General features: G+C 42.6%; 1 protein-coding gene across 3 annotated transcripts in view; it reads left to right on the top strand.

Moving 5' to 3' along the window:
* LOC118396541 (transmembrane protein 117-like) overlaps window positions 1–19,794 on the top strand; it is a 73,498-nt gene extending 53,704 nt beyond the window's left edge. Inside the window, exons 7-8 of one of the 3 annotated variants that reach the window (XM_035790799.2) lie at window positions 8,383–8,512; window positions 16,252–19,794. In XM_035790799.2, the coding sequence (XP_035646692.1) occupies window positions 8,383–8,512; window positions 16,252–16,928 (807 nt within the window). In that variant the 3' untranslated portion in view covers window positions 16,929–19,794. Of the gene's footprint in view, window positions 1–3; window positions 1,337–8,382; window positions 8,513–16,251 lie in introns of those variants that run through there. The other 2 variants (XM_035790800.2, XM_035790801.2) reach the window with 2 other exon arrangements.
* Window positions 19,795–20,797: the final 1,003 nt, after the last annotated feature.

The raw sequence follows: 20,797 nt of genomic DNA, 5'->3' as shown, positions 1-20,797 counted from the left end.
CAGAAACGGGCTAATGCGTAGTGACCAGTTCTTTCCGCCAGCTGTCAGTTGGAGCTCCCATCTCCTGCCTCAGACATCATCCCATATGACTACTGCAGTCTCCATCATGTGACTTCCTCATTTGACTCTCTAGTCCCAGCCAGTACCCAACTACTCACCAATCACACTCCTGTTTTTCCCCGCTGGGCTGTATCTCACTCTCATTCAGCTGCCTTTGTTTATGATAGCTAGCCCCCTCTCATTGTCTGCGCTGTGTACAGCACGCACGTTTACTAGGGTTATTTTATGGTTTCAATAAATAACCGTTTAGCGCTCGAAAGGACATAGTCAATAAAAACTTCTCTACTCCTCCTTCCGCCATTCCGACCCAGATCATTCCAAATGGCTTCATTCACCTTCATGTAGGCGTGTTGTGGCTGGTTGTTAATCTCGCACCTCCATGAGAAATTAACAGACACAATTAACGGACTGGGCTGGATTTACCTCCCAGCTGATGGAGATTTGCGAGGCTTTTATTTGGGTATTTGATAGTCCAGTATATTCTTCCGTTTTTTTCCCAGGTGTGTGTGTGTAACTTTGCAGACTTAAAGACTGAGTGTGAGTGAGTGTGTGGTGTGTGCGTGCACGTCTGTGTGTGTGTGTTGCGTGCATGCTCACTGTTTATGTCCTAGAGACTTGTTATTTCATGTGAGGGGGCACATTGCTTAAATGTCATCCTTATTAGTGGGACTGTATCAGGAAACAAGTATACATGAGTAAGTGGAAGGCCTAATTAATATCTAGGGGGGGATATCTATATTCATATCCTTACATATGAAAAGGTAATCCATTTGTATGTATTGAAAATGGCTGCTGTTTAGTTAAATAAATATCACTAAACAAGAACACCCACAAATCTAGTTGTTTCAAAAAAATATTATTAAGTAAGCGAACTGCTTCCACAGCCATTTTTTTTGTTTACTCACTTTTTGGTCCAAGTGTTACCTGAACAAACAAATAATTTGTTGCCCAAACTTAGCTACATCTTGAGAACCTTTTGCAAAAATTCAGTCAATTTAATATGATGTGTTTGCTTAAGTTGTCTCATATGTTCATTCAACTGGAAATGATTATTTGTACATCTTAACTAAAATGGCTGTGGAACTGGTTAAACACACACAAACAGTGCTTTTAACATTCAATGTTTTCAATACATGATTACATTGTGCACGTTCATTTATACAGTCATTATTATTCAACATGTCCCCACCTGGGATTTGAACTCACTACCTCTTGATTCATGGCATTCCAATCTTCCTGCAACACCACTATGTCTGTGCAATTATCAGTTAACGAGTTTGGGGAGTAATCCGTTACATGTAAGGGATTACAAAAAAGGGTAACTGTAATCGTTACCAACGAAAGTATTGTAATCAGATTACAGATACTTTTGAAAAACTAGATTACTTTGAGTATTACTTTTAAATTCAGAAAGGATGTTTGCGAAAATAATTATTTGACACTTCTCTGTTTTCTCAATGACATTCAAATCGGCATTGAAAAAAGGTGCATGTTTAAGTTTGTTCCACCTTTTCGAGTCTGACCAGAGCCCACTATGATGACACACCAAATGGTTTGATGTATCGCAGGAAAAGAGCAGGAATAGGCTTTTGTAGGCTACAGTCAAACATTTCTTCCAATGGTGCGACTGCTGTCGGCATCCAACGATTATTCAATTTGAATAAACGCTAGGAAGTAAGGACGACAGCAGTGGTGTAGTCTACGGTGATACGGATATCACTTACTACATAGCACATTGATGTAAATCACACTTCTACTCTCTGATTTAGCTGTTTTCGCTTTATGGATTTTTTGGTTTTGTGGACGGCTGTTTACAAATCTAAATGTGTATTTGAACCAAATAATGGTTGAATTCAAGAAGTTTACATTGCCAATCAATCATTGTTTTTGAATCCAGTGGACAGCCAGTGAAAAATGTGATTTTGCAACAGCTGCATTGTGCGGATCCCAGCCTATGGAATAAATGTAGGGCTTTTATTGCTCAATCGAATCCATGCTGATAAAAAATAAGTCCTATTCTTGAAGATCAAGGTGTATGACATTTATTGGAATGACTAGAATTCTGATCGACTTTTAAATTATATCTTCACATTAAAAATCGAACCAACACATAAAGTAAAATTTTACATCCATATATGGCCAGCTGTTTCAACTTTAACATTGATTTATCCTGCAATAGATGAATTATTCATTTGGTAACATATATACGTAATCTAAAAGTAACTGAATGTAATCAGATTATGTTACTGAGTTTCGGTAATCCAAAAGTTACATTACTGATTACAATTTTGGACAGGTAACTAGTAACTGTAACGGATTACATTTAGAAAGTGACCTACCCAACCCTGTCAGTTAATCTGACTATTCTCTATTCATTGATTCAATTGACTTATTTAAGCTATTTGAGTTTTTTTATGTTACTCCTTAATCACTATGATAAAGAAAATAATTATTATTGGGTGTACTTTTAACAGAGCTGAGATTTTATTTGAAGTGCAAAGTGTAGCAATACAGGTCAAGTCAGATATGGACACATATGTGCTGGAGTAGGAGAAAGATTGGAATGCTGTGAACCACAAGGTTTCCCAGGTGAGGACAACTTGAATATTAATTTCTATATGTATATGAACATACACAATGTAATCATGTGTGTCAAATATGTAAGTTGAAAAGTCGTATGATAAAAGCACTGTGTGTGTGTGTAACTAATTCCACAGCATTTTTTTGGTAAGATGCCCAATAATAATTTATAATTGAATGAACATATGAGACAATTTGAGCAAACGCATAATTTTAAGTAGACAGAACTTTGGGCCAACAAAAAATGATAAGTTCAGATAACACTTTGACCTAAAAGTTGAGTAAACAAAAAAAAGTCTATGGAAGCAGTTAATTAAGAATATTTCGTTTAAACAACTCCATTAAGTTTTTCAGTGTAGGCTATACTGTCATGATCCAAGAAAAGGCCGTTATGCATAAAAAGAAAGATCTGTGTGTGTCTTCGGGTTATCTAAGACGTACAGCATGTTTCTCTGTCTGTTCAACACACATATTCTTCCCAGACATTATCTTTGGCATATTTCATTGATCTTACATTGTAGAGTCTTTATTGACTTTTCCCAATCAGGGACTTAGGAGGCACAGAGTGGTTCGTGATGTTTGTATTGAGTGGTTTGTGATGTGTTTTGACATGAGGAACCCCCAATGCACAAAGGCACAGTACAGGGCCCTGTAAACACACTGTGCACTGCAGCTCTCAGTTAGGCTTTTGACCTCTGTGGTACCTTGCCCATCAATAGACAACTCTCCTGAATCCCTAGCAAGTACCATGAAAAGAAATCCCTGTTGTTCACTTTGGAACATAATGTATTGTTGTCTCTGATTTTATGCTTGGTCTTACATGATGTGTGTTGTTTACTTCAGTAAAAGCTGTCACTATGAAAGTCTTCTGATCAGATGGCCTCCTGGGATGGTTGTTGAAAATGAGCGGGAGCTAGACACAGTAGGGTGCAAAGCATTGGATGATTGTGTATCAAATCAAATCAAACGTGATGCGTCACATGCGCCGAATACAACCTTACAGTGAAATGCTTACTTACAAGCCCCTAACCAACAATGCAGTTAAAAAAAATATGAATAAGAATAAGAAATAAAAGGAACAAGTAATTAACTCATAGAACCCCTCATCCCGGATCCGGGATCGTGACTACTGCTCAAGCTCATTACCATAACGCAACGTTAGAGATTTCTGAAAATCGCAAATGAAATGAAATAAATATGCCTGTTCTCAAGCTTAGCCTTTTCTTAACAACACTGTCATCTCAGATTTTCAAAATATGCTTTTGAACCATAGAAAATCAATAATTTGTGTAAGAGTGTTGATAGCTAGCTTAGCATTTAGCGTAGCATTTAGCACGCAACATATTCACAAAAACCAGCAAAGCAATCAAATAAAATAATTTACCTTTGAAGAACTTCAGATGTTTCAATGAGGAGACTCTCAGTTACATAGCAGATGTCCAGTTTTTCCTGAAAGATTCTTTGTGTAGGACAAATCGCTCCGTTTTGTACATCACATTTGGCTACCGAAACTTTTTTCCGAATTAACTCCATAATATCGACCGAAACAATGGCAAACGTTGTTTGAATCAATCCTCAAGGTGTTTTGTCAAATATCTTTTCATTGATATGCCGTTCGTGGAAGCATGGTTTTTCTCTGAATCCCATGGAAAAATACCAGCAGCTGAGTTTTGCGCACCAATTTCCACGCAGGACACCGTGCGGACACTTGGCAAATGTCGTCTCTTATGGTCAATCTTCCAATGATATGCCTGCAAATACGTCACAATGCTGCAGACCCCTTGGGGAAACGATAGAAAGGGTAGGCTCATTCCTGGGGCATTCACAGCCATATAAGGAGACAATGCAAAACGTAGCTTCAGAAATCCTGTTCATTTCCTGGTTGCAGTAACATCTTGGTTTTGCCTAAAGCTTGTGTTCTAGGGCACTCACAGTGAAAATCTTTGCAGTTCTGGAAACGTCAGAGTGTTTTCTTTCCAAAGCTATCAATTCCATGCATAGTCGAGCATCTTTTCGTGACAAAATATCGCGCTTAAAATGGGCACGTCTTTTTATCCAAAAATGCAATACTGCCCCTAGAGTCTTAAGAGTTAAAGAGCAGCAGTAACATAACAGTAGCGAGGCTTATATACAGGGGGTACTGGTACAGAGTCAATGTGTGGGGGCATCGGTTAGTCGAGGTAATATGTACAGTTGAAGTCGGAAGTTTACATACACTTAAATCTCGTTTTTCAACCACTCCACACATTTTTTGTTAACAAAGTATAGTTTTGGCAAGTCGGTTAGGACATCTACTTCGTGCATGACACAAGTCATTTTCCCAACAATTGTTTACAGACAGATTATTTCACTTATAATTCACTGTATCACAATTCCAGTGGGTCAGACGTTTACATACACTAAGTTGACTGTGCCTTTAAACAGCTTGGAAAATTCCAGAAAATGATGTCATGGCTTTAGAAGCTTCTGATAGGCTAATTGACATCATTTGAGTCATTTGGAGGTGTACCTGTGTATGTATTTCAAGGCCTACCTTCAAACTCAGTGCCTCTTTGCTTGACATCATGGGAAAATCTAAAGAAATCAGCCAAGACCTCAGAAAAGAAATTGTAGACCTCCACAAGTCTGGTTCATCCTTGGGAGCAATTTCCAAACGCCTGAAGGTATCACGTTCATCTGTACAAACTATCATCTGTACAAACTAGTACGCAAGTATAAACACCATGGGACCACGCAGCTGTCATACCGACAGGAGGCGTTCTGTCGCCTAGAGATGAACGTACTTTGGTGCGAAAAGTGCAAGTCAATCCCAGAACAACAGCAAAGGACCTTGTGAAGATGCTGGAGGAAACAGGTACAAAAGTATCTATATCCACAGTAAAACGAGTTCTATATCGACATAACCTGAAAGGCCACTCAGCAAGGAAGAAGCCACTGCTCCAAAACCACCATAAAAAAGCCAGACTACGGTTTGCAACTGCACATAGGGACAAAGATCGTACTTTTGGGAGAAATGTCCTCTGTTCTGATGAAACAAAAATATAACTGTTTGGCCATAATGACCATCGTTATGTTTGGAGGAAAAAGGGGGAGGCTTGCAAACCAATGAACACCATCCCAACCATGAAGCACGGGTGTGGCAGCTTCATGTTGTGGGGGTGCTTTGCTGCAGAGATACTGGTGCACTTCACAAAATAGATGGCTTCATGAGGAAGGAAAATTATGTGGATTTATTGAAGCAACATCTCAAGACATCAGTCAGGTAAGACATTTTAGGTTGTAGTTATTATAGGAATTATAGGATTATTTCTTTCTATATGATTTGTATTTCATATACCTTTGACTATTGGATGTTATTATAGGCACTTTTGTATTGCCAGTGTAACATTATAGATTCCGTCCCTCTCCTCGCTCCTACCTGGGCTCGAACCAGGAACACATCGACAACAACCACCTTCGAAGCAGCGTTACCCATGCAGAGCAAGGGGAACAACTACTCCAAGTCTCAAAGCGAGTGACGTTTGAAACGCTATTAGCGGTCACCCCGCTAACTAGCTAGCCATTTCACATCGGTTACAGCCTAATCTCGGGAGTTGATAGGCTTGAGGTCATAAACAGTGCAATGCTTGAAGCATTGCAAAGAGCTGCTGGCAATATGCACGAAAGTGCTGTCTGAATGAATGCTAATGAGCCTGCTTTGCCTACCATAGCTCAGTCAGACTGCTCTATCAAATCATAGCCTTAATTATAATATAACACACAGAAATACGAGCCTTCGGTCATTAATATGGCCAAATCCAGAAACTATCATCTCGAAAACAAAACGTTTATTATTTTAGTGAAATACGGAACCGTTCTGTATTTTATCTAACTGGTGCCATCCATAAGTCTAAATATTGTTGTTACATTGTACAACCTTCAATGTTATGTCATAATTACGTAACATCCTGGCAAATTAGTTCGCAACGAGCCAGGCGGCCCAAACTGTTGCATATACCCTGACTCTGCGTGCAATGAACGCAAGAGAAGTGACACAATTTCACCTGGTTAATATTACCTGCTAACCTGGAATTCTTTTAGCTAAATATATAGGTTTAAAAATATATACTTCTGTGTATTGGTTTTAAGAAAGGCATTTATGTTTATGGTTAGGTACAGTCGTGCAACGATTGTGCTTTTTTCGCAAATGTGCTTATGTTAAATAATCCCCCGTTTGGCGAAGTTGACTGTCTTTTTTAGGAAGAAATAGTCTTCACACAGTTCGCAACGAGCCAGGCGGCCCAAACTGCTGCATATACCCTGACTCTGTTGCAAGAGAAGTGACACATTTTCCCTAGTTAAAATAAATTCATGTTAGCAGGCAATATTAACTAAATATGCAGGTTTAAAAATATATACTTGTGTATTGATTTTAAGAAAGGCGTTGATGTTTATGGTTAGGTTCACGTTGGAACAACGACAGTCCTTTTTCACGAATGCGCACCGCATTGATTATATGCAACGCAGGACATGCTAGATAAACTAGTAATATCATCAACCGTGTGTCAACTAGTGATTATGATTGATTGATTGTTTTTTACAAGATAAGTTTAATGCTAGCTAGCAACTTACCTTGGCTTCTTACTGCATTCGCGTAACAGGCAGGCTCCTCGTGGAGTGCAATGTAAAGCAGGTGGTTAGAGCGTTGGACTAGTTAACCGTAAGGTTGCAAGATTGAATCGCCGAGCTGACGAGGTAAAACTCTGAACAAGGCAGTTAACTCACCGTTCCTAGGCCATCATTGAAAATAAGAATGTGTTTGTAACTGACTTGCCTAGTTATATAAAGGTGAAAAAAAACATATCGGCCATTCCGATTAATCGGTCGACCTCTAATGTAAACCTCTGACCCACTACGAATGTGATGAAGGAAATAAATCGTTCACTCTACTGTTATTCTGACATTTCACATTCTTAAAATTAAGTGGTGATCCTAACTGACCTAAAACAGGGAATTTGTACTAGGATTAAATGTCGGGAATTGTGAAAAACTGAGTTTAAAAGTAGTTGGCTAAGGTATATGTAAACTTCTGACTTCAACTGTACATGTAGGTAGAATTATTTAAGTGACTATGTATAGATAATGACAGAGAGTAGCAGCGGAGTAAAAGAGGGGGTGGGGGGCCAGTGCAAATAGTCTAGGTATCCATTTGATTAGATGTTCAGGAGTCTTATGGCTTGGCAGAGAGACCTGTCTATGACTAGGGTGGCTGGAGTCTTTGACAATTTTTAGGGCCTTCCTCTGACACCGCCTGGTATAGAGGTCCTGGATTGCAGGAAGCTTGGCCCCAGTGATGTACTGGGCCGTACGCTCTACCCTCTGTAGCACCTTGCGGTCAGAGGCCGAGCAGTTGCCATACCAGGCAGTGATGCAACCAGTCAGGGTGCTCTCAATGGTGCAGCTGTAGAACCTTTTGAGGATCTGAGGACCCATGCCAAATCTTTTCAGTCTCCTGAGGGGGAATAGGTTTTGTCGTGCCCTCTTCACAACTGTCTTGGTGTGCTTGGACAATGTTAGTTAGTTGGTGATGTGTCCACCAAGGAACTTGAAGCTCTCAACCTGCTCCACTACAACCCCATCGATGAGAATGGGGGCGTGCTCGGTACTCCTTTTCCTGTCGTATGCAACGTGTTCATGTGTTTGTACCTGTCCCTATTCAAATAAACCATAAATAAAATATAGTCTATTGGGATGTGTTTTCAGGACTGGGAGTTCCCTCAGTTCATGGGCGACCTTGATATGAACCTGCCTGGCATGTCCACCACACAGCTCAAGTTCAAACTTCCTGTGTGCAAGAGCATCTTCAAAGAGGAGTACCACATTCATATCACAGGTACGGACATTACCAAGCAACATGTATTTACATACAAAACATGCTATACTTTTTCCACATTTTGTTACGTTACAGCCTTATTCTGAAATGTATTAAATAAAATACAGTTCTCGTCAATCTACACACAATATCCCATAATGACAAAGTGAAAATAGGTTATTGGAAAATGTTGCTAATTTCTTACATGCAAAAAAACTGAAAATTCACATTAATATAAGTATTCAGACCCTTTAGTCAGTACTTTGTTTTTTATTTATTTTTATTTAAACTTTATTTAACTGGGCCAATTGTGCGCTGCCCTATGGGACTCCCAATCATGGCCGGTTGTGATACAGCCTGGGATCAAACCAGGGTTTGTAGTGGCGCCTCTAGGACTGAGATGTAGTGCCTTGGACGGCTGCACGACTCAGGAGTACCTTTGGCAGCGATTACCCCATAATGACAAAGCGAAAACAGGTTTTTAGAAATTTTTGCAAATGTATTAAAAATAAAAACAGAAATAGTTTATTAAGTATTCAGACCCTTTGCTATGAGACTCAAAATTGAGCTCAGGTGCATACTGTTTCCATTGATCATCCTTGAGATGTTTCTACAACTTGATTGGAGTCCACCTGTGGTAAATTCAATTGATTGGACATGATTTGGAAAGGCACACACCTGTCTATATAAGGTCCCACAGCTGACAGTGCATGTCAGACCAAAAACCAAGCCATGAGGTCGAAGGAATTGTCCGTAGAGCTCCGAGACAGGATTATGTGGAGGCACAGATCTGGGGAAGAGTACCAAAACATTTCTGCAGCATTGAAGGTCCCCAAGAACACAGTGGCCTCAAATCATTCTTAAATTGAAGAAGTTTGGAACCACCAAGACTCTTCCTAGATCTGTCCACCCGGCCAAACTGAGCAATCGGGGGAGAAGGGACTTGATCAGGGAGGTGACCAAGAACCCGATGGTCACTCTTGAGGAAGCTCCAGAGTTTCTATGTGGAGAAGGACAACCATCTCTGCAGCACTCCACCAATCAGGCATTTATGGTAAAGTGGCCAGACGGAAGCTACTCCTCAGTAAAAGGCATATGACAGCTCACTTGGAGTTTGCCAAAAGGCACCTAAAGGACTCTCAGACCATGACAAACAAGATTGTCTGGTCTGATGAAACCAAGATTGAACTCTTTGGCCTGAATGCCAAGCGTCACGTCCGGAGGAAACCGGTGCATCATGCTGTGGGCCTGTTTTTCAGCGGCAGGGACTGGGAGACTAGTCAGGATCGAGGGAAAGATGTACGGAGTAAAGTACAGAGAGATCCTTGATGAAAACCTGCTCCAGAGCACTCAGGACATCAGACTGGTGCGAACATATCTGGAGAGACCTGAAAATAGCTGTGCAGAGGATCTGCCGAGAAGAATGAGAAAAACAAATACCTGTATACAGGTGTGCCAAGCTTGTAGCATCATACCCAATAAGACTCGAGGCTGTAATTGCTGACAAAGGTGCTTCAACAAAGTACTGAGGAAAGGGTCTGAATACTTATGTAAATGTGAATTTTCAGTTTATTGTATTTAAGAAATTTGCTAAATTTACAACAACAAGAAAAAATGCTTTTCATTATGGGGTATTGTGTATAGATTGATGAGGGGGGAAAAAAACAATTTAATGCATTTTAGAATAAGGCTGTAATGTTACAAAATGTGGAAAAGGTCAAAGGGTCTGAATACTTTCCTGAATGCACTATATCTGCCCAATTGATTTAGATGGTATAGAGGTATACCACTATTATTGAAATGTTTTCACTCTCCATCTGGCCAGCTGGTTCTGACATCCTCTTCCCCCTTGCAATGTGCCTCAATCAAATCAAATGTGATTTTTTTGTATGCTTTGTAAACAACAGGTGTGGACTAACACAGTGAAAGGCTTACTTATGGGCCCTTCCCAACAGTGCAGAGAGAAAAAAAATAGAGAAATAATAGAAAAGTAAAACAGGTAATAATAAAAATACTAATAGTCGGATAATAGATCCAATGATTAACTATAACTTGGCTATCCATATTACAAGGGGTACCAGTACCGAGTCCATGTACAGGGTTTGTAATTGAGGTAGATATGTGATGAGTCAAAAAAGGTAGTGCAAAAGAGTCCATGCAGATAGTCTATTTGGTGAACTATTTAACTAACTATTTAGCAGTCTTATGGCTAGAAGCTGTTCAGGGTCCTACTGTTGTTTCCAGACTTGGTGCATTGCCATGCGGTAGCAGAGAGAACAGTCTATGACTTGGGTGGCTGGAGGCTTTGACAATATTTAGGGCCTTCCTCTGACACCGCCTGGTATAGAGGTCTTGGATGGCAGGGAGCCGACCGCACTACCCTCTCTAGCGCCTTGCGGATGTTGAGCAGCTGCCATACCAAGTGGTGATGCAGCCAGTCTAGATGCTCTCAATGATGCAGCTGTTTTAATTTTTGAGGATCTGAGTGCCCATGCCAGTCCTGTAGTCCACGATTAGCTCCTGACGTTGAGGGAGAGGTTGTTGTCCTGGCATTCTCTGACGTCTTTCCTATAGCCTGTCTCATCATCATCAGTGATCAGGCATACCACCGTTGTGTCGCCGGAAAACTTAACGGTGGGGTTTGAGTCAGGCGGTGCCACTCAGTCATGGGTGAGCAGGGAGTACAGGAGCACTCATAAAAAATAGTTGAAGGCTGAGCTGTAGTCAATGAACAGCATTCTCACATAGCTGTTCCTCTTGTCCAGATGGGAAAGAGCAGTGTGGAGTGCAATAGAGATTGTGCTCCACACTGTTTATCTATTGGGGTGAATTGGAGTGGGGTCCAGAGTTTCTGGTATGATGGTGTTGATGTGAGCCATGATCAGCCTTTCAAAGCATTTCATGGCTACAGATGTGAGTGCTACGGGGCAGTAGTCATTTAGACAGGTTACATTGGTGTTCTTGGGCACAGGGACTAGGGTAGTCTGCTTGAAACATGCTGGTATTACAGACTGAGTCAGGGAGAGGTTAAAAATGTCAGTGAAGACACTTGCCAGCTGGTCAGCGCATGCTTTGAGTACGTGTCCTGGTAATCCGTCTAGCTCAGAGGCCTAGTGAATGTTAACCTGTTTACAGGTCTTACTCACACCGGTTATGTGATCACACAGTCAAACATATTCTCAGAGAGTACGCTCTTCAATTTAAACCATCACCCATGTTTCATTACGTTCCACAGCATGCTCCCAGGGACAACCATCAAAGTGGAGAGAAACGAATGTTCCGGTGCTAAATGTTAAACTGTTCAAACGCTCCCTGATTTACACTAGGTTGTTAACCCTAATGCATCGCACACTCATTTAGCATTATGTTTACATTTACATTTACATTTAAGTCATTTAGCAGACGCTCTTATCCAGAGCGACTTACAAATTGGTGCATACACCTTATGACAACCAGTGGAACAGCCACTTGCATCTAAATCTTGTTGGGGGAGAAGGATTACCTACCCTTACTTACCCTATCCTAGGTATTCCTTGAAGAGGTGGGGTTTCAGGTGTCTCCGGAAGGTGGTGATTGACTCCGCTGTCCTGGCGTCGTGAGGGAGTTTGTTCCACCATTGGGGGCCAGAGCAGCGAACAGTTTTGACTGGGCTGAGCGGGAACTGTACTTCCTCAGTGGTAGGGAGGCGAGCAGGCCAGAGGTGGATGAACGCAGTGCCCTTGTTTGGGTGTAGGGCCTGATCAGAGCCTGGAGGTACTGAGGTGCCGTTCCCCTCACAGCTCCGTGGCGAGCACCATGGTCTTGTAGCGGATGCGAGCTTCAACTGGAAGCCAGTGGAGAGAGCGGAGGAGCGGGGTGACGTGAGAGAACTTGGGAAGGTTGAACACCAGACGGGCTGCGGCGTTCTGGATGAGTTGTAGGGGTTTAATGGCACAGGCAGGGAGCCCAGCCAACAGCGAGTTGCAGTAATCAAGACGGGAGATGACAAGTGCCTGGATTAGGACCTGCGCCGCTTCCTGTGTGAGGCAGGGTCGTACTCTGCGGATGTTGTAGAGCATGAACCTACAGGAACGGGACACCGCCTTGATGTTAGTTGAGAACGTCAGGGTGTTGTCCAGGATCACGCCAAGGTTCTTAGCGCTCTGGGAGGAGGACACAATGGAGTTGTCAACCGTGATGGCGAGATCATGGAACGGGCAGTCCTTCCCGGGAGGAAGAGGAGCTCCGTCTTGCTGAGGTTCAGCTTGAGGTGGTGATCCGTCATCCACACTGATATGTCTGCCAGACATGCAGAGATGCGATTCGCCACCTGGTCATCAGAAGGGGGAAAGGAGAAGATTAATTGTGTGTCGTCTGCATAGCAATGATAGGAGAGACCATGTGAGGTTATGACAGAGCCAAGTGACTTGGTGTATAGCGAGAATAAGAGAGGGCCTAGAACAGAGCCCTGGGGACACCAGTGGTGAGAGCGCGTGGTGAGGAGACAGATTCTCGCCACGCCACCTGGTAGGAGCGACCTGTCAGGTAGGACGCAATCCAAGCGTGGGCCGCGCCGGAGATGCCCAACTCGGAGAGGGTGGAGAGGAGGATCTGATGGTTCACAGTATCGAAGGCAGCCGATAGGTCTAGAAGGATGAGAGCAGAGGAGAGAGAGTTAGCTTTAGCAGTGCGGAGCGCCTCCGTGATACAGAGAAGAGCAGTCTCAGTTGAATGACTAGTCTTGAAACCTGACTGATTTGGATCAAGAAGGTCATTCTGAGAGAGATAGCGGTAGAGCTGGCCAAGGACGGCACGCTCAAGAGTTTTGGAGAGAAAAGAGAGAAGGGATACTGGTCTGTAGTTGTTGACATCGGAGGGATCGAGTGTAGGTTTTTTCAGAAGGGGTGCAACTCTCGCTCTCTTGAAGACGGGAGGGACGTAGCCAGCGGTCAGGGATGAGTTGATGAGCGAGGTGAGGTAAGGGAGAAGGTCTCCGGAAATGGTCTGGAGAAGAGAGGAGGGGATAGGGTCAAGCGGGCAGGTTGTTGGGCGGCCGGCCGTCACAAGACGCGAGATTTCATCTGGAGAGAGAGGGGAGAAAGAGGTCAGAGCATAGGGTAGGGCAGTGTGAGCAGAACCAGCGGTGTCGTTTGACTTAGCAAACGAGGATCGGATGTCATCGACCTTCTTTTCAAAATGGTTGACGAAGTCATCTGCAGAGAGGGAGGAGGGAGGGGGGATTCAGGAGGGAGGAGAAGGTGGCAAAGAGCTTCCTAGGGTTAGAGGCAGATGCTTGGAACTTAGAATGGTAGAAAGTGGCTTTAGCAGCAGAGACAGAGGAGGAAAATGTAGAGAGGAGGGAGTGAAAGGATGCCAGGTCCGCAGGGAGGCGAGTTTTCCTCCATTTCCGCTCGGCTGCCCGGAGCCCTGTTCTGTGAGCTCGCAATGAGTCGTCGAGCCACGGAGCGGGAGGGAGGACCGAGCCGGCCTGGAGGATAGGGGACATAGGGAGTCAAAGGATGCAGTAAGGGAGGAGAGGAGGGTTGAGGAGGCAGAATCAGGAGATAGGTTGGAGAAAGTTTGAGCAGAGGGAAGAGAAGATAGGATGGAAGAGGAGAGAGTAGCGGGGGAGAGAGAGCGAAGGTTGGGACGGCGCGATACCATCCGAGTAGGGGCAGTGTGGGAAGTGTTGGATGAGAGCGAGAGGGAAAAGGATACAAGGTAGTGGTCGGAGACTTGGAGGGGAGTTGCAATGAGGTTAGTGGAAGAACAGCATCTAGTAAAGATGAGGTCAAGCGTATTGCCTGCCTTGTGAGTAGGGGGAAGGTGAGAGGGTGAGGTCAAAAGAGGAGAGGAGTGGAAAGAAGGAGGCAGAGAGGAATGAGTCAAAGGTAGACGTGGGGAGGTTAAAGTCGCCCAGAACTGTGAGAGGTGAGCCGTCCTCAGGAAAGGAGCTTATCAAGGCATCAAGCTCATTGATGAACTCTCCAAGGGAACCTGGAGGGCGATAAATGATAAGGATGTTAAGCTTGAAAGGGCTGGTAACTGTGACAGCATGGAATTCAAAGGAGGCAATAGACAGATGGGTAAGGGGAGAAAGAGAGAAAGACCACTTGGGAGAGATGAGGATCCCGGTGCCACCACCCCGCTGACCAGAAGCTCTCGGGGTGTGCGAGAACACGTGGGCGGACGAGGAGAGAGCAGTAGGAGTAGCAGTGTTATCTGTGGTGATCCATGTTTCCGTCAGTGCCAAGAAGTCAAGGGACTGGAGGGAGGCATAGGCTGAGATGAACTCTGCCTTGTTGGCCGCAGATTGGCAGTTCCAGAGGCTACCGGAGACCTGGAACTCCACGTGGGTCGTACGCGCTGGGACCACCAGGTTAGGGTGGTCGCGGCCACGGTGTGGAGCGTTTGTATGGTCTGTGCAGAGAGGAGAGAACAGGGATAGACAGACACATAGTTGACAGGCTACAGAAAAGGCTACGCTAATGCAAGGAAATTGGAATGACAAGCGGACTACACGTCTCGAATGTTCAGAAAGTTAGGCTTACGTAGCAAGAATCTTATTGACTAAAATGATTAAAATGATACAGTACTGCTAAAGTAGGCTAGCTGGCAGTAGCTGCGTTGTTGACACTACACTAATCAAGTCGTTCCGTTGAGTGTAATAATTTCTACAGTGCTGCTATTCGGGGGCTAGCTGGCTAGCTAGCAGTGTTGTTTACGTTACGTTGAGTTAAAAGAACGACAATAGCTGGCTAGCGAACCTCAGTGAATTAAGATAATCACTCCAAGGCTACACACACTAAACTACACAATTATGTTAAATGGTCTAACACTATGTGACTGCTTTGACTAAAAGCTTATCAACGGTGTTGCGTCTCAGGAAAGGGAGGGAATGGTGTCACATGTACCCAGGGAATCATCTGCCTTTAGATAAGTAAACCTGGAGAGATTGCTACCATTACTGTAATGACCTCATTTCATTAAGAGTCCATGTTGGACCTATGTTAGAGGAATTGACTTCCTATATGTTCATTAACCAATTGAATTGTGACAAAGCAAAATACTTTGTCCACTTATAAGAATTTGTTAGGTTCTTATTCACATAAAATTGACAAAGATCAGTCTCAATATTAATCTGTAGCGTTTATTCCCGAGAGCGCTGCCCATAATCACATGTACATTAGTTTACATATCACACATAAGGTCATGTCTTACGAAAATGTCCCTCCTCCTCCTCCTCCTGGATCATGACAAAGCTGCTTTTCAATTCAATTTCAACACATACACATTGCTTATCTTCTGCTACCATATGTTACACAATCTACTGCAGCCCAACGGTTTTTCCCCTCCCTGGTTGGGGACCAGACATCCTTCCTGTTGTTAGTTTCACTGTGGTCATGAGTTGTCTGTTGACCCTTCCTCTTGGCCTATGTACCAACATATTCTTTAACAGACAACAGACCACTCTGTGAATTATAACTCTATGCCAAATGTATACATTATTTAATCATTATTGATTTTAAAAAATCCTTCAACAACCTAGTACCTACAAGTGCCTTAACACACATAATGTCTGTCTTTCTGTGTTTTGTGAGTTGATTACCTTGAATGAATTAGATTCATAAAAGCTTTCTAATTTGTCCCAACAGTACAGCAATCAGTGAATGAAAGGACATGTCAAAGTCAGCTTGGGCACACAACAATATACAATTAATCTGGATTTATTTTCATAAAGAAGTTACTGTAACTGCCACACCGTTTCTTTCTCCCTGCAGGTAAGTGGTTCAACTACGGCATCATCTTCCTGGTGTTGATCCTGGACCTGAACATGTGGAAGAACCAGATCTTCTACAAGCCCTACGAGTACGGCCAGTACGTTGGTCCAGGGGAGAAGATCTTCACCGTGGAGGAGCCCCACACCCTGGGTGACTTCAACCGCAGCACGCTCACCTACAAGTGGCGCTCCAGCAACGTAGATCCGCTGACCAACCATTCGTATGTCCATCGGGACATGTTCCTGCACAGCCGCTACGTGGGCGCCAGCCTGGACATCAAGTGCCTGGCCTTCATCCCCAGCCTGGCTGCCTTTGTTCTCTTTGGCTTCTTCATCTGGCTGCTGGGACGTTTCCAGGACAGCGAGACCTTCCCGGAGAGCCAGGTGGACAAGACGTACGAGAGGATTAAGAGGAAGTCTCCATCGGAGTATAGTAAGGACATGGGGGTCACGCCAGAGGAGGTGCACATCTCTATGAGCGAGACGCTCAAACGTTCCGGAACCCCCATGCTGCTGTCAGTGGACGGGCACTTGGCTCCGCACACCGCTAGCTCCACCAACTCCATCTCGCCTGTTTCCACGGAGACCCAGGAGACGCACCCCAGCATAGTCATTGACAGCGCGGAGACGGGAGAACCAGCGGTTTCCTTTGAAGTCAGTAAACTGTCACCACCCTGACCTTACTGCCCTTAGGGGAAATACTGCCACTGTCTGCTGCTGACAGACACATAGCCTGAAGGGAGGGCACGAGACCAGAGAATAGAGACTAAGACCAAACTGAAAGACAATTTCAGTCCAGATCTTTTCAGTCTGGGTGGATATTGAACACAACACTGATTGAGTGTTCCTACAGCAGAGGATGTAGCTACACTGGCCTCTTGGGTTCTTCTGGACTATTTGGTTTTGCGACCAGTCTTTTTGTAAGACCGTGTTTTTAAGATCTCTAAGGTGACACCAACACAATGACAAACAGGTTATTTTGAACCTCCCTCACTGCAAAGTCATATTGTCAACATGGTGCTATCGCTTGATTTGACGTTTTTCTAATAGCACGGTGTATTTTCTTATTGTGACGCATTTTGGTGCCTATGTGGGAGAACTACTTCTACAGTCGATCGTGACCTCGGGACTATAAGGCTCTCTCGGCGCAAAGAATAGTTCTGAGATATTGAGCATGAAAGTTTTCACATTCCAGATCTCAGAACTGTTTTGTAGTGAATTCTTCATTCTTAAGGTCCTCACCTTAAAGGTACCTAAATTGCAGAGTACCAAAATCCTAAGATATTTGTAAATCTTTTTTTTTTTTTTTTTTAGGGGGGTGCAAACGCAGATAGAACCTTATGGTTCTGAGATGTCAATCTGGCTTCAGCCATAAGAATCTATCTGCCACAGAATGTTGCAATTATTTCAATTTCAAAAGAAAAGTACAATCATGTAAGGATTAAATAAAGAGAATACCCTTCTTTCCAATCACATCATCAAATATATGAATTAATGTTCATCACACATCTGATAGTTCACTAAAATGACAAATACAATATATCCTAATAGCATCATTGGTCTGGATGAGTAAACAGACATATTTTTCTGGTCTCTGACACCCAAAGTCATTAAACTACTTCCTAGTTATCAATCAAATGTGTTACTGTACGTTAGTAATTTTGGTAAAATACTCCTTCCATGGAGGTTTTTCGTATTGATATAGAACAAGATATAAACAGCAATGCCTCTCCAAGGGGCCTTAAACATGGTCTAAGGCTCCTGTGGTTATTTTTATTTTTTTTACCATAAAGGGCATAAAAATCTGTCATTGCAAAAGAGGACCAGAACCTATGATATCAATAATCGAGGACTTTGGGCTATAAGTTTCTATCTGCAAAATGTATGGTTTTGAGATAAGTATTTTTCACGTCCCATATTTCAAGACTGTTTTGTGATGTCTTCCTCTTAAACAACAATAGTTTTTGATTGACAACCCAGTCTTGTGTGTTTGGATTGCAGATAGTACCTTACAGCGCCAAGTTCAAAGGTGCGCAGATAAAACCTTCAGATATTCTTTCCATGGTGAATGGACTTTTTCACAATTCAGACATATTTTACATGTGAAGGACCTAAAGTGCAACTCTTTTGTGAATAATTAGTTTAAAACCTTATAGTCCCAAGGTCTCGCGATGCATGACACCCAATTGTCATGGCTAGTTTATTGTAACACTGCAGTTTTACAGCTGAAGAGGTGGCCTTGATAACCCACATCCACTAAAGGACCCACGTCCAACATACAGTATTATAGCTTACAGTCTATAGCTGCAGCAAAACAAATGATGTCTGATAGTATGTGTCTGTCTTGTTCATTTTCAGTGTTTCACTTGATTACGTTTACCTTTTCAGACTTCATGACTGATTTATCAATTCATTTGTCATCCTTGATAATTCTCACATATCCTGTCTTCATGCGTTTATTTTCTTGTAGTCATAGAAATGACTGGATTGCTAAGCCTCATGATGATGATGATAATAATGCTATCATGATGACCTATTTATTTTCTGGATGTAAGATAGCTCCTAGGCATCATCTATTTTCAAATAACAAAAGTCACCTCATGGTCGCTTATCTATCTGGTAATTACACTCAAACAAATGCAAATGAATGAAAGGTCATTGGCCCTTGGCCTGGTAAATGTGCTTTTGTTATACAAGGGGGAGAAGTTCACCAAATCTAACTGCTGCACCTAATTGCTGCACCCATATCATATACCCCAGCAGTATACTGTATGTACCACAATTACGACCCTGGTCAAAGCCAGTATTGGGGTCATGGTTTGGTTTGAGAAGGACACATGGACACCTTTTTACTTACAGCTGACAAGCAAAAGATAGTGGTAGATTTTCTGAGTTGTGAAAGTTGTTATATCACATACGTTAGGTGTGTGTGTGACTACTGTATACCAATGCTCTGTTATTGAAATGTTTTCTAACAATGCCTTTGTGTGTGTGTGTGTGTGTGTGTGTGTGTGTGTGTGTGTGTGTGTGTGTGTGTGTGTGTGTGTGTGTGTGTGTGTGTGTGTGTGTGTGTGTGTGTGTGTGTGTGTGTGTGTGTGTGTGTCAGAGAGGGTGAGGATGGCCAATTCTGTGAAGAGGTCAATGTAGTCAACATAAGTGGTGTATGACCCTTGGTTCAGTGATCCCCCTCTACACTTTACAGATCAAAGTCCTCCATTTACAGCTCAACTTATTTCATTTTGGAGATATGGCTGTGCAACAGGCAACACATTGCTAAGTGTATGGGGCAATGGCTAAATGAGTGTGTTTATCTCACTTTAAGTAATCTAGTGATATATTTGTCATGTATTGTGCTTCGGGTGAAACTGAATGTTCCCTCTGCTGTTATACATGGTATTGTATTGCGTAACTGACAGATAGTTTGCATCCTTGTGTGTGTGGTTGTGTGTTTTTTAATAAACAAATGATATCTCTTTTTAACATGTTGGCTACAATAAATGTCCGTTGAATAATGCTATCAATAAAATGAATACATTTTGCTACAGGCTAGTGTGACGTGCCCTTAATTATACTTTGTGGGGTTGACAAAGAATATCCATGTGAGATATACTACATGACCAAAAGTGCTTGTCGAACATTTCATTCCAAAATCATGGGCATTAATATGGAGTTGGTCCCCCCTTTTTTTCTTTCTTTTATTTCACCTTTATTTAACCAGGTAGGCTAGTTGAGAACACCTTTATTTAACCAGGTAGGCTAGTTGAGAACACCTTTATTTAACCAGGTAGGCTAGTTGAGAACACCTTTATTTAACCAGGTAGGCTAGTTGAGAACACCTTTATTTAACCAGGTAGGCTAGTTGAGAACACCTTTATTTAACCAGGTAGGCTAGTTGAGAACACCTTTATTTAACCAGGTAGGCTAGTTGAGAACACCTTTATTTAACCAGGTAGGCTAGTTGAGAACACCTTTATTTAACCAGGTAGGCTAGTTGAGAACACCTTTATTTAACCAGGTAGGCTAGTTGAGAACACCTTTATTTAACCAGGTAGGCTAGTTGAGAACACCTTTATTTAACCAGGTAGGCTAGTTGAGAACACCTTTATTTAACCAGGTAGGCTAGTTGAGAACACCTTTATTTAACCAGGTAGGCTAGTTGAGAACACCTTTATTTAACCAGGTAGGCTAGTTGAGAACACCTTTATTTAACCAGGTAGGCTAGTTGAGAACAAGTTCTCATTTGCAACTGCGACCTGGCCAAGATAAAGCATAGCAGTGTGAACAGACAACACAGAGTTACACATGGAGTAAACAATTAACAAGTCAATAACACAATAGGAAGAAAAAAAGGGGAGTCTATATACATTGTGTGCAAAAGACATGAGGTAGGCGAATAATTACAATTTTGCAGATTAACACTGGAGTGATAAATGATCAGATGGTCATGTACAGGTAGAGATATTGGTGTGCAAAAGAACAGAAAAGTAAATAAATAAAAACAGTATGGGGATGAGGTAGGTAAAAATGGGTGGGATATTTGCCGATAG

Source organism: Oncorhynchus keta, chromosome 17 (genome assembly GCF_023373465.1).
Source record: "Oncorhynchus keta strain PuntledgeMale-10-30-2019 chromosome 17, Oket_V2, whole genome shotgun sequence".
In the NCBI taxonomy this organism is placed as follows: Eukaryota; Metazoa; Chordata; class Actinopteri; order Salmoniformes; family Salmonidae; genus Oncorhynchus; species Oncorhynchus keta.
The sequence above is the reverse complement of the archived record's forward strand: the minus strand, read 5'-3'. Positions and strand labels throughout refer to the sequence as shown.